The 13,981-nt window shown below is 33.1% G+C and overlaps 1 protein-coding gene across 1 annotated transcript; it reads right to left on the reverse strand.

Annotated features, from left to right (window-relative positions):
* Window positions 1–9,265: 9,265 nt before the first annotated feature.
* Window positions 9,266–11,245, reverse strand: LOC131000567 (high affinity nitrate transporter 2.6-like). The gene is made up of 3 exons (XM_057926563.1): window positions 10,463–11,245; window positions 10,281–10,396; window positions 9,266–10,198 (listed from the first exon to the last, which is right to left on the reverse strand). Exons 1-3 carry the CDS (start codon window positions 11,201–11,203, stop codon window positions 9,526–9,528), a joined length of 1,530 nt encoding a protein of 509 aa, XP_057782546.1. The 5' UTR covers window positions 11,204–11,245; the 3' UTR covers window positions 9,266–9,525.
* Between the last annotated feature and the right edge of the window lie 2,736 nt (window positions 11,246–13,981).

A 13,981-nucleotide genomic window follows, 5' to 3' on the forward strand; every position in this document is an offset into this window, starting at 1 on the left:
TCCATTTTTCGTCTCGAATTCCATTCTAAAGAGAAAATACGCATTGTTTAGCTACACAATTCTGATTTCTTTGACAGATTCATCTCAGTCGAAATAGTTTCATATACATTCCTCTATCCTTCTTGTGTGTGTGTTCACAAGTCAAGTGGCATTAATTAAATGCATTCATATACATTCCTCTATTGTAAACTTGTTGGTGTTGAAGCTGGTTTCTATATTACTATAGCAGCCAAGCCAATTCTAATAATTATTGTAGCTGCAAAGTTCATGTAAATGATTCTCACTGCTTTTTGCTTTCTCACTTTTCTTCTTTTTCCGAGTCATAGTCATGCTCAATATTTGGGTTCTGGAATATTCGAGCCCAATTTTATTGAATATTGCCCACCAGCCCACAGAGCAGGCCTTAGGAAACCTTTTCTCTTCAGGCCCATGAGTTTGGTTTCAATTTTCAGGCCCATTTCTGCTACAAGCTTATATCACTGTTTACCATGCGTATAAAGGTCGCGATTCGTAATTAATCTACTGTGGTTACAAATTAATATTCTTATTATAATTTCCAAAGATGGTTTAGTAATTTACAAATATTTAGATTTTATTTATTTTTATATAAGCTTAGAATAATTTTATACATACAATTCTTCAAAATTATGATACACATTATCTATTTATTTATATATAATCTATTTAAATCCATAATATTTACGTGCATCATAAATTACTTTGATAAAACTCCTATATATATATATATTTGTTTTTTTAGTTCTTTCCTCGTTAAAAATAGGTTGCATCACCAATTACTATTTCCTCGTTAGACTTGATGTCAGCTATTTTTCAATTTCAACGTACATATCCATATCCAATAACTCAAGATGTGCATGGCAATGGCATCATATCAAAGATTTATCATTTATTTAAAAAATAAAGAAATAAATCTGACGTGTTCAGGAGTCGAGCATGCCGGACAAAAGATCTAGGGTGACAATATTTTAAGTAGGTAATTAAATTCCAAGATTTCCAAAAGCAAATTAAAGGGCAGTCATTATCATTTTCCATCTTCTACGGTGCGACGTTAAAGTAAATATGAATTAATTCAATCAGACAAGGAGCGATAGATACGAGAAAGTCAAAAGCGGATGACGTGGAAATTAGACAATATGCATGTGCAGCTGAATTGGATTGACAATACTATAGCATAAGTATTTTTTTTGTTACAACAAAAATTAGTCGTACAAAATACGTCATAAGTACGGATGTAAATTGAAAGGCTATCATCACAGTTGGTGGACAGATAATGTGCAACAACTCTCATCTTAATATAGCTTCTTATATTCTAAATATTTAATCACCATTTGCAATTATCATATGCATATGCTTGTACACATAAATATAAATATATGTGTGTCAGTGTTGCATCTTGCATGAAACATGACATGTAGGAGATTGCAAGTAGGCGGCTGAACTTATCCCTCATGAATCATGATAAGTAATTACATTACTATGCATGTCTCGCTATAAAAATTTGATGGATAAATTATTATGCAGATCTAATATATAGTATTTAAATTGTTATATGACCAAAAAAAGAAAAACACAATCAAACACGAGTTCTTTGAGTGACTCGAACTCCGACCTATAACCTATTAATCAGAGAAGATGCATTTTATTAACAAATTGTGTTTCACGAATATTTAAATATTTTGATTTGGGCTTCAATTCGATTTGAAAAGTTCAAATTTTATTGTACAATATAGACAATGTATTAAAGATGTTACTCCTACATATCATTCACCTTTATAAGTAGCTCATTCGTTAATTAATTTCTACACATTAGACATTTTTTCAGTGCTGTCACACACTCTAATTTGTAGCAATTGCTATACAATAACTCTACATTTTCCAAATATCACTATGTCCGAATTTCGAAACAAAAAGTCCATGTGGCATGCCGGATTTACAACAAATATATTTGGTGTGACATGTGAATTTTTCGATGCTGGAATTTGGGCATAGTTGAAAATTTTATAATTGAAACATCCCGTACTCATTTGCCAATTTTTTTTCTAAAAAAAGCGACATTAATATTAAAAAAATATATGAAACATTAATTATAAGAAAATATGGCATCTCCCAAACTAATTATGTGTGTGCACCAATCCATTAACGCGGTGCATGGTTGCTCCTAGGGTCATATATATTTGTATCAACAGTTTACTAATTAGTTGTTCACTCTAAAAAATAAATTAGTTTACCTAGTTGTTGATGCCTAATATCTGGATTTACGTATGAACGGTTAATAATTTAGCAGCTATTATTCTAGTATACATTATCATCTAATCTTGGGCAGTTACATGCACCTTACTGTGAGTATGTAGGTTAGCTAATAAATGTGCGACCATAACTTATAAAATATGGGATCTAAATTAATCGAAATTATAAGGCAGGTCTACTATATGCACATTTGAAAAATAAAATAATGGGAAGATATATTGGTCAAAGTTGCGAGTAATAATAATTTCAAAATAGTCTTTTAATGATGAAAATTGATACAAATATATTCGCACCTTGGATCTTGTAATTAACTCAATTCGAGCTTCGAATAATTAAGGATAAATAAGTTGTAATTAACTTGTTGTATTTTTCTGACCCAAGGGTTTATTTATGTTAATTAAGAAACGCAGCGGGCTGATTTAAAACAGAATGGTCAAATTTGATGAAGTTGAGAGGAAACTTCGCCAATATTTGTGGGTCGCAGCAATTTAATTGGAGAGTTGACTACACACGTATTGTTAAGTACAAGTTAGGTACTGTTATTATTTTAATAGTAGTTACTATTATTTTTCGTTATTTTTTAATAACGAAAAGGTTATTATTATTATTAAAGTTATTGAAGTCAAACTTTTTGTTTGAATATTGGGACCTCATAACCGATCACCTACCCACCGTGGGCAAGCATAACGTGCCCACCATTGATGTGTCAATTTTAATTAGGAAAGAGAATTAATAAATCTTACTCTAATTAAAATTATCTTACCATAATTACAATTGCTACATCATGGTGGGCACGTTATGCATGCCCACGGTGGGTAGGTGATCGTTTCTGATTGGGACCTTATGATGGTTGTATATACAATCCCGGTTAGTAGTACATTTATGATCATCTTTCAATCAATAAGTTGGAGGTTCCAATTATTTAAAGAAATTAAACAAGAAAAAAATTATGATCATAGTGAGTGCACCAAATATAATTGAACATTTTACATAAAATTCCTCCCAATGATTTATATATATATCCTTAAGATTGTGATTTTATGGAATATTTATGTTGCTATCTTAGTTTCTATATTAATTATTATATTGATATATATACTTATATTTGGAGGATGGTGTATGATATTTCACCTTTACAAAGGGGAGGAATCATGCATATATATATATATATATATATATATATATATATATATATATATATATATAGGAAGAGGTTCTAATAAAAATTTCTGTTAAAATGAAAACTAGGAACCTAATCTTGATCTTTTAAATATTAGATCTAATGGTTAAGATTTAGTCAACAAAAGAAACTGTGCATCTATTATATTTTACTGTGCAATTAAAAAATATGCAATTTATGCAATGAAACCAACAATACAAAATACTCAAGCAAATCGAAATTGTGCATCTATGCAATTGAAACTGTGCATCTATGCAATCAAAATTGTGCATGTGTAGTTTAATCTCAGCCCTCTATTTTATTTAAATCAATGGTTTTAAATTGGTTCCAAGTTTTCATCTTAAGAGGGGTTTTTATATTAACCCTACCCTATAAATATATATATATATATATATATATATATATATATATATAGGGTGCGGTTATAGTGAGAACCATAATTATCGTGAGAACATAAGAACCATTAAAATTAATGCATCTGCTATATAAATTAATGCATTCATTGTTAAATTTAATGCATCCGAAAAAAATAAATTTTTTGCTGCCTTCAGGATTCGAACCCAGGATCTGCATTCATCCACCAAGATGATGCATCCACCGTAGATCTTGATGATCGAATGGCTTAAAATGGTTTTCCGTTCTAATTTTAATTAGTGGTTCTTATTTGAACCTCTCCCTATATATATATATATATATATATATATATATATATATATATATATATCACTAAATTACAAATATATATAAAGTTTTTTATGAGGGCATCCTCACATGAAGACACTTGCCCCTTAATTACAAAATTTGCGATATATGTATGTATGTACACCATGTGCAAATTGCAATATGTCGTACTAACTGTGATCAGGTCCTCGATCTCTGTAAAATGGAAGGAACTATATGTATATGTAATGGCTCAACGATAGAGTGATTAAGGTCTAAATTCAAAATTCGATTTTAAATTTATTGTGGCGTGATCTTTAAATTTAGTATTTATTTAGTTACTATTTATCAAAACAAAGTTAGTTAAGTTGTTATTAAACGAAGGAGTTAGCGCGCAGCTTAATTTATACTCTAATTTAACCTCGGGATCAGAAATAATCAATGCCACTTCCTGAAAGCATAGATTAAACAGTAAAAATTAGCAGAAGGACTCAAGAAAATCAGTAAAAAGAAAAAAGAAAAAACGTCATACGCATGAGAAATCAGATCGCGATAATTACGACAAAGTCAAAACGTCATACGTGGAGATTAGAGAGATGCATGTGCATGCACCCAGTTTTTATATATATTATGTTATATTATAGTACATGAATATTATAATTAGTCACAGAAAATATGTCATAAGTACGGATGTGAATTGAAAGGTTATCACAGTTCGCAGGCAAATAATTAATGTGCAACAGCTGATATATATAACATGATTGTTGTGTATCTTATATATTAAATTTGACCGTCACTTGCTATTATACATAAACATATTGTTTTATATATATAATTCTTGAATCTTGCCATCAAACATGGCATGATGCAAGTGGGCACCTAAACTAATCCTTGGTGATAAAATTGATCATATATATGTGCAGTGTATGCATTTACATGCATGCACAGGCGATCCTATCCTCCAAATATTGCTTATGATGTCAAATAAGAGATAAGGATCAATTTTATTTTGAATGAGTTTGGGCTTCAATTAGGTTAGGTTCGATTCGTTGAATTGTCTCTGATAAATTGATAATAGATGATCTAGAATTAGATAATGTATAAATGGCAATATCCAATACTCCTTCTGTCCCACCATTTTAGTCCTTTATTCCATTTTGAGATGTCCCAAAAAGATAGTCCACTTTTCTAATTAATACTATATAAAAATATTGTTTTTACTAAATTGACCTTATTTAATGCTTCACTTAAATGTGAAAAGGATGTGTGAAAATAATAAATAAGGGTATAAAAGATAAAAATATAAAAATTAAATGCATTTTCTTAATATGTGTGAAAAGTGAGAGGGGACTAAAATGGTGGGACGGAGGGAGTATATACTATACATTTAAAGCTAGCTAGGTTGAGTTCGTACGCAGAAGTTCGTACATCTCCTATTCTCGTAAAATTTAATACGCTTGGATCGTAACAATAAAAGATAAGGTCAATGGTAGTTTTACACCCAAAGATTAAAAAAAATACCTATTATATAAAAGAAAATTATAAAAATAATCAATTTAGAGCTTGAAATGACAAAATTACCCTTACTTAAATTGCGATTATTGCTTATTAGATGTTCGACCAATGCAAGTCCATATCGAGTATTAGCGATAAATGCACTAATACATGCTCAATATACTTGATCATTACGATCGAGCAATTGAGTATTAGTGTAAAATGTATTAATGTTGGGCATAAGGATAAAGAATTAAGTCCTAAATAAGTGTAATTTATATATTTTATAAAAGATAAATACTTTTTAGACTCTGTATTTCAAAATGAATAAATACTATTTTCACCTTTAAAGATATGTGTTCGTGTCAATCATGTAATTAATAGCTTAACTTTAGAATAAGGCCAAACAAAGATGGACCGCCATCGACCCACTGCAAGAATCAATTTTTATATTACGAAATTTTGGCCGACTTATAATTGATAGATTACTTTAAATTTGTTCTTGATTACTTATCTTAGCTGGCTATAGTTAAACAGTTGATAGGCATCTCGTTATTTTGCTTAATATGCATTGACTTTTTTTTTATCAGTTTCAGGCCCCTCATAAATTTTGTGTGTGATCGAACGTTAGACTAATATATATTCATATTCTTAAAAAATCGAAATGAAAATGGAAAAAACGCTTTGTCTACTTTTATGCTAATTTTTTCCGATGAAATTAAGGAAGTTGTTTTTACGTTTGGTTGGAGGGAGATGTACTAATTAATCAATGACATCCAACAACTTTTGACAAACTGCAAAATATGAGGTTATCAATATATTCACAAAGTTATACCCCATCCATCCATTTTTGATGACATTTTTGGTGGGCACAAGTTTTAATAAGATAAATGGTGATTTTTATATAATTGAGAATGATTAATCCATCATTGTATAAAATAAATTGTTGAGATTGAGCTAATGGTGATTTTATTATAAATAAGGGATATTTGTAAGTATATAAAATATAAGGAAAAGATGTTGAGTCATATTCTAAAAAGAAAAGTACATATTTTTAATGGACACCAAAAATAACAAAAGTGTCATACTTTTCGCGTACAGATGCAAGACTTATTTATCAGACCACAATTAGTTTAATCAATGAATTTCACAAATAATTAATATTTATTAACTAAAATTATTATTTGTCTCCTAATTTGGAATAACCAACCTAGCTAATTATTAATATTACCTAAAATTTGAAAAGGAAAAAAAACCCACTAACAAACACTAAAACAACGGATGGAATAGTAATTGTAAAACTAATTAACAACTAAAAAAACACTAACAAACACTAATTAGATGTAATCAATTAACAAATGCAAATAAAACTCAAAAACAAAAATTTAGATAACTAATTAACAACCAACTAAGTTACACCACCAAATTAGTGCATGTGCACGCCTCTCATGTGGAGAGAGAGAGAGTTGACTATATATGCGATAAGCGCGGAATGATACGAATTGTCGTACGGATCGATAGATAGGCAGAGTAGCTGATTACTCTAATATTGAATTTTAATTTGACCAATGAAACTCTTTTCATTCTCTTCTGTATATATGAAATATTCTGTGGAATATGTTGTGTGAGAGCTACTTGACTAGTAACTGAGCTCTGGTCTTTCCCCAAAGCCCTTCCTAGCTCCTTATAATATTCTCCAAGGAACAAATAAATAGAAATCGAATTTAAAAATACAATATTATCAGTAACATATTTTAGCTCCATGTATTTGTCCTCGATCTTTTCGTTTTTCAATTTCCTCCTTTTTTTTAATACAGTATGTATTTAAAAAATAAATAAATAAATTATAGATTTCTTATATATATATATATATATATCTATATATATATTAATTGGAGATTATGTATAGTATTATATAGAATAATATCATTATTAATTGGAGTATAATTTATTTAAGAAACGTATATCAACATATAATGTGGAAACAATATCGCGGACGGAGGAAGTATTATATATACTATTATACTGCTGAATTGAAATTTTATTGATGAAAAAAAAACCCCTAAAAATACCCATCGAGAGCACAGAGAGCAAACTGAGGGTCAGGCCTCGTTAATTACCAGGAAAAATTCAAAGGGAGAAAACCCGAAAAGAAAAAAGAGTGCATGTCTACAAAACAAAAAGAGCAGAACAAACATTGGCCAGGAGGGCGGGAAAACCGAACGAGACTACGGCCGATATTATATATATATATATATATATATATATATATATATATATATGGAGAGGTTCAAGAAAGAACCATAAATAAAAAAAGAACGGAGAACCATTTTCAGCCATTCGATCATCAAGATCTACGGTGGATGCATCATCTTGTTGGATGAATATAGAACCTGGGTTCGAATCCTGAAGGGAGCATTTTAAAAAAAAAATTTAGTGCATTAATTTTAACAGCGAATGCATTAATTTTTACAATGAATGCATTAGATTTTATGGTTCTTCCGTTCTCACAAATAATGTAGTTCTCTCTAGAACCACACCATATATATATATATATATATATATATATATGCCAAGGTTCAATGAAGAAGGCCTAAATGTAAGAAAGAAGAGAGAAGTAATCTCATCCGTTGATCTTATCTAATCTAACGGACATGATTTATTCACGTCATGTTCAACGGATTTTTCTGTTGAACGTATGGGGGGTCGAACCCCAGAACCCCCAAAAATATTGTATATGTTCACGAATGTTCAACGAAAAAATCTGTTGAACATGGCGTGAATAAATCATGTCCGTTAGATTATATAAGATCAACGGATGAGATTTCTTCTCTCTTCTCTCTTACATTTAGGCCTTTTTCATTGAACCTAACCCTATATATATATATATATATATATATATATAGTGGAAGGATCAAGTGTAAACTCTATCTTACGGTGAAAACTAGATCCTATGAACAAACACATAAAATACGTGAACAAGAGATAATTAAGTTGTGAACAATTGTAATACATAAAATACATGAACAAAGATGGTTGAATCTTGTATACACGTGAACATTTAATTGTTCACGATTTGACCATCTCTTGTTCACATATTTTATGTGTTTGTTCATAGGATTTAGTTTTCACCATAAGATAGAGTTTACACTTGAACCAAACCCTATATATATATATATATATATATATATTATACAGTTGTTCATATTAAGCTCGATAGATTGAAAATAACAAAACAAACAATGCAATATAATAGTTACGCAAGTATAACTAGTTAATTAACAAGACAAAACTAACAATTATAGTTATACATTAGGGCATATGGACTACTAGAAGAAGATGGAATTACAAGAAAAGCGGATGAGATCATCAGTGTCTCATAACTTTGTACGTGTCCTTGTGTTCTAGTATTATTAAATCTGTTATTTTAGTAATATTTTTTATGAAAATAAAATTAAAAAATATATACCTTAACTTTGTATTAATTTATCAACCCTAATTTTTTTTTTGATAAGGTATCAACCCTAATTAATAATGAAATAAAATTGAAATTAAATTAATGATAAAAATAATTATATACCCTAGTTGAATGGAATGAATCCCAATTAATAATCATAAAATCAAATTACAACATACAAAATTTAAATTCAAGAAGAAAATATGTGAAAAATATAGAAAATTGAAAGTGAAATACAAAATGAAACACAGGATACATCTCAAGTGCAAGAAATGAAGAAAAGCTAGAAGATGGAATTACAAGAATGAACGGTGGTAAGCGCGGCCGTCATGGTTTTACATTTATAGCTTATGTACAACCAATCATCATATACAACGCTTTTGGATTAGTCCGATATCGATACTACAGAAATCCAAGGGATTATTGAGTTTACTAAGATACTATATATAGAAATCCCATTAAGGGATTAAACAACATGGATCGGGGTGGAGCCCTGCGGGCTGAAAGACGCGGCGATCTCCCGCCGGGTCCCACGCTCGGAGCGGCTGTTCTCGGCGAACTTGAGGCTGTTGCCGTGCAAACCCCTCTCCCTCTCTTCCTCGTTCCATTCGGAAGCATAGTAGGTCTCCTCCGTGTGGTTCCCGCTCTTGGACGGCGGGAGGAACATGCTCCCCCACTGCGGGAAGTGGACCAGCGCCACCGGCAGCGTGCAGGCCACGGCCATCACCCCCATGTAGGTCAGCCCGTCCGCGGTGGAGAATCTGGTGGTGGAGAAGAACACCAGCTGCGTCAGCCCGCCTCCGAAGTTCCCTCCGGCTCCGGTTAGGCCCGAAATCAGCCCTAACGATCTCCTAGAGACGAAGGGGATGATGCCGTAGGTGGCGCCGCAGGCGGCTTGGGCGCCCATGGAGAAGAGGATCATGGAGGCGATGGCCATGACGAGTGAATTGGAGCGGCCCAGCCAAATGCAGAACACTCCTCCTAGGGTTTGGAATAGCCATAGAATCCATAGCCTGCCCCTCATGCCGAACCTCTCCGCGGCAATGTCCGACGCGTACCCGCCAAAGGGCCGGGCGAAGAAGTTCGCCATTCCGAACGTCGCCGCGATTACTCCCGCGGTGTGTAGCTTCAGGTTGAACCTGAAACAATTTAAACAATTTTACTTTTTTGTCCAAAATATTACTACTCCATTATTTATTTAAGATGCGCAATTGAAATTACCTGTCGTAAAAATATTCGGCAATCACATTGTTAATGCAAAGCTCAACTCCCATGGAGAAGCCGTAGAGGAGGAAAAAAACCCATGTTCTATAATTTGTGACGGCATGAGCGAAGACCTGCACACATACAAATAATTAAAAATATAGTAATTTAATCTGGAAATATATTAATGGGATTATTACCTTGGAGAACTTGTCCTTTGCGACATCGCCACTCTTCTGAAGGGTGCTGAGGTTGCCATCTGGCAGGTCTTGACCCATGGTCAACACCATGACTCCGATGATGACATGCAGCCAGCCGGGGATTATGAAGGCGATGCGCCACGCTGTGAAGGGCGTGGCGCCGGAGAGCTTGATGAGGTGGAAGAGGAAGGGCATGAGGAGCTGCGTGACGCCGCCGCCCATGTCGCCCCAGCCGCCGGCAACGCCGTTCACGGTCCCGATGATGGAGCTGTTGAACATCACGCTGGTCCAGTACTGGCACGACACGAACGTCGCCAGGGAGAACCCCGTCATGAACCGCACGGCCACGTAGCCCTGCGGCGACGATACGAACACCGTCGAGAACACCACCGGCGCCGCCAGGAGGTTGAGGACGGCGCAGCCGTAGCGCGGCCCGATGAGGTCGCACACCACGCCCATCATGAGGCGGGAGAAGATGCTGCCGGAGACGGAGGCGACGCCGGCATTGCCGATGTCGGAGCGGCTCAGGTTGATGTTGTCCCGGATGATGGGGACCAAGGGCGCCGCCGCGAAGGTGGAGACGAAGCACGTGAAGAAGGAGATCCAGGCCAAGTGGAAGGATCGCATGTGGGGCTGCGCGAACGACCCGATTTTCAGGACTTTCGCCTTGTGCTCCGAATCTACCGGCAAAGAGAATTTAGTAACCGTGGCGGAGAAGGGAGGCGCATTCATATCGGCCATTTCAAAAGAGAAGAGATATTAAGTTTGGTGTGCTCTCAAATGGTGGAAGCTGGTGTGCTATTTATAGAGTTTGTGGGCAGCATATTCTACTTTCATGCTAACAACTGAATCAATATTTTAATTTGAGTGTTGTCATCTGTCCTAACTTGAGGGTAAAAGGCAGCCGTTCATTGCCAACATGACCTCTTTTTTATTAATCTTTTTTCTTTCTGTTTTTGCTCATCTTTCATTTCTTATATATTTGTCTATTTTCCTCCTGTAGATGTAACATTTTCTTGACATTTTACTGTAGGATATGAAATAAATATTGAATTATAGAAAAATCGTTTTATCATTTGAATTAAACTCGATCTCTAAGGAAACTAGTGAATTAATGCTTTTGTTCACATAGATAGATAGCACAAAGAAGTTGTGGGAAGCTTTAACCCTATTATCAACGAGCTGATGCATGTTGCTTTACGAGTTACTAGCTGATATATATATATATATACACGTTCCACACATATATCATCAAATTAACATTAATATATTAGTAGAGTTGAATAGTAAGCTTGATTTTAACGTACTTTTTTTTTTTTTTAATTTGTCAACTATATCTAATTATGTAATAACTAATTTTCTTAATTAAATAACGGTTGACAAAATGCTCCCGCTTAGATGCTGCCGGTTTCTCCAAGTTATTCCGATCCATACTTATACCTTATATGCTGGAAATAGCAATCATATTCCTAGTGCTTAATTGAATGGAATTAGGCGCATTCTTTCATTTGACCAAAAGTAAACTTACTGGGTGTTTGGCTGAGCTTATAAGCTCTTCAAAACAGCTTATCGGCTTCTTCAAAGTGTTTGGCAAAATAAGCTTCTAGAGAGCTTATAAGCTCCCCAAAAAATAAGTTTCTCTACCCCAACTCATTTTTCAAATGTTTTTCAACTATAAATTATTATTTTTATCATTAATCATTCAAGTTCATTACTCTTCGATTTTCTCTCTCTAACAAAAAAATTCTCTCTATAGCTTATAATTAAGCTCAATTATCCAAACATTTTGATAACTTATAAGCTCTTAAGAAACTACAACTTATAAGCTCTTGAAACATCTTATAAGCTGTTGGAGCTTATAAGCTTAGCCAAACACTTATATGTAATTTTCGTAAAAAGTGCATTATGGTCACCTGGATGAAAGTTTCGACGCGACACGTGTAACAATTGTAGAGAAATACTCTAAATTTCTTTCGACGCGACACGTTTAACAATTTTCGACGCGACACGTGCAAAACTGATATTCTTAAATACAAGGTTACAAAATACTCTAAATTCCTTTCCATATACTCTGTAATTGAAACAAACATAATATAATTAATGCTTAATTCAAAGGAATTAGGCGCATTAATTTGTTGAAAAGTAACTTAGCTACAACTAGGGATGGCAACGCGCCGGATCTGGACCGGGTCTGGTCAATACCAGATCCAGATTCGTTTTCATATGCCAGATCCAGATCCATGGATTTGAAAATTTTGGATCCAGATCCAGATCCGTCAGATCCGCGGGTCCACGGGTCCAGATCCATGGATCTACTATTTTTAAATTAAATTAAAAAAAAATTCACAAAATCAATAACATCTAATTTCCATCATGAAAAATATAACACAAAATATTTTTATCTAATTACTTTTAGTGTTTATTCTTTTGAATATAATTTATTTATTATTTTTAATTTAGTTAATATTATTAGTAAACTAAATATAAAATATAAAAAATATATAAAAAATAAAACGGATCCACGGGTCGGATCTGGGCCGGATCTGGATCTAAAATTTTAAGATCCAGAGCCAGATCCGTTTTCAAAACTGAGATCCAGATCCAGATCCGTCGGGTCCAAAAAATTGAGATCCAGATCCGTTTGCCATCCCTAGCTACAATTGAAATTTAATTTATAGAGTGTAATAGAGGATCACAAGTGGACTACCCTGAGGTTATTTCACGAAGTTTTTGGATGTTAATTAGATACAATATATAGTTATATGAGTATATCTAGTTATAGTGAAAACCACAATTTAAAATAAGATTGAAAATATTATAATACGAGCTTGTAAAGTTACCATATTCGATATGCAATTAACTATACTTGGAAAAATAAAAAACAATAAAAAAAATTCACTTCCTCCAAAATTCGAATTCAGATGATGCATCCACTGTATAGCTTCATGATGAAGGATTGAGAATGGTTTGTCGTTCACATTTTAATTAAATCTATGTTTTCATTTTTACCTTTCCATATATATAGTGATTTCAATTCATAATTTTTTTCTTTCTTTCCCAAAAGTAAGATTGTGCTTACTTAGTTACATCTATTAAAGATATTCTAGGTAAAAAGATACAATTTCTTGCTATTACTGTTGTATATAATTAATTTAGATCAAATTCAGAATTTATATATATGAAAAAAATATTCTTTATATTCGATAGGACTTTATGCTTATTTTGACATTTGTCTGAACTAGTCACTAATTTTGTTTCATGTCATTTTAACGTCAATGTTAGGGGTTTAGGCGAGAGGATCTCTAAAAGTTTATTATACAAATTACTGGGACTTATATATAGAGAAAAAAAAATTATCTATTAATTGGAATAAAATTTGAAAATATAGGGAGCTCGTGGTGTTTTGCACCATCGATCAATTCGGTTAAACAACCGACCGGACCAATTAAAATCGACTAAATTGAATTATACGAAAAAGTTAGACCGAATAAAAATACATTAGCCGACCGAAACCGAATT

This window comes from Salvia miltiorrhiza, chromosome 8 (genome assembly GCF_028751815.1).
Source record: "Salvia miltiorrhiza cultivar Shanhuang (shh) chromosome 8, IMPLAD_Smil_shh, whole genome shotgun sequence".
Taxonomy (NCBI): Eukaryota; Viridiplantae; Streptophyta; class Magnoliopsida; order Lamiales; family Lamiaceae; genus Salvia; species Salvia miltiorrhiza.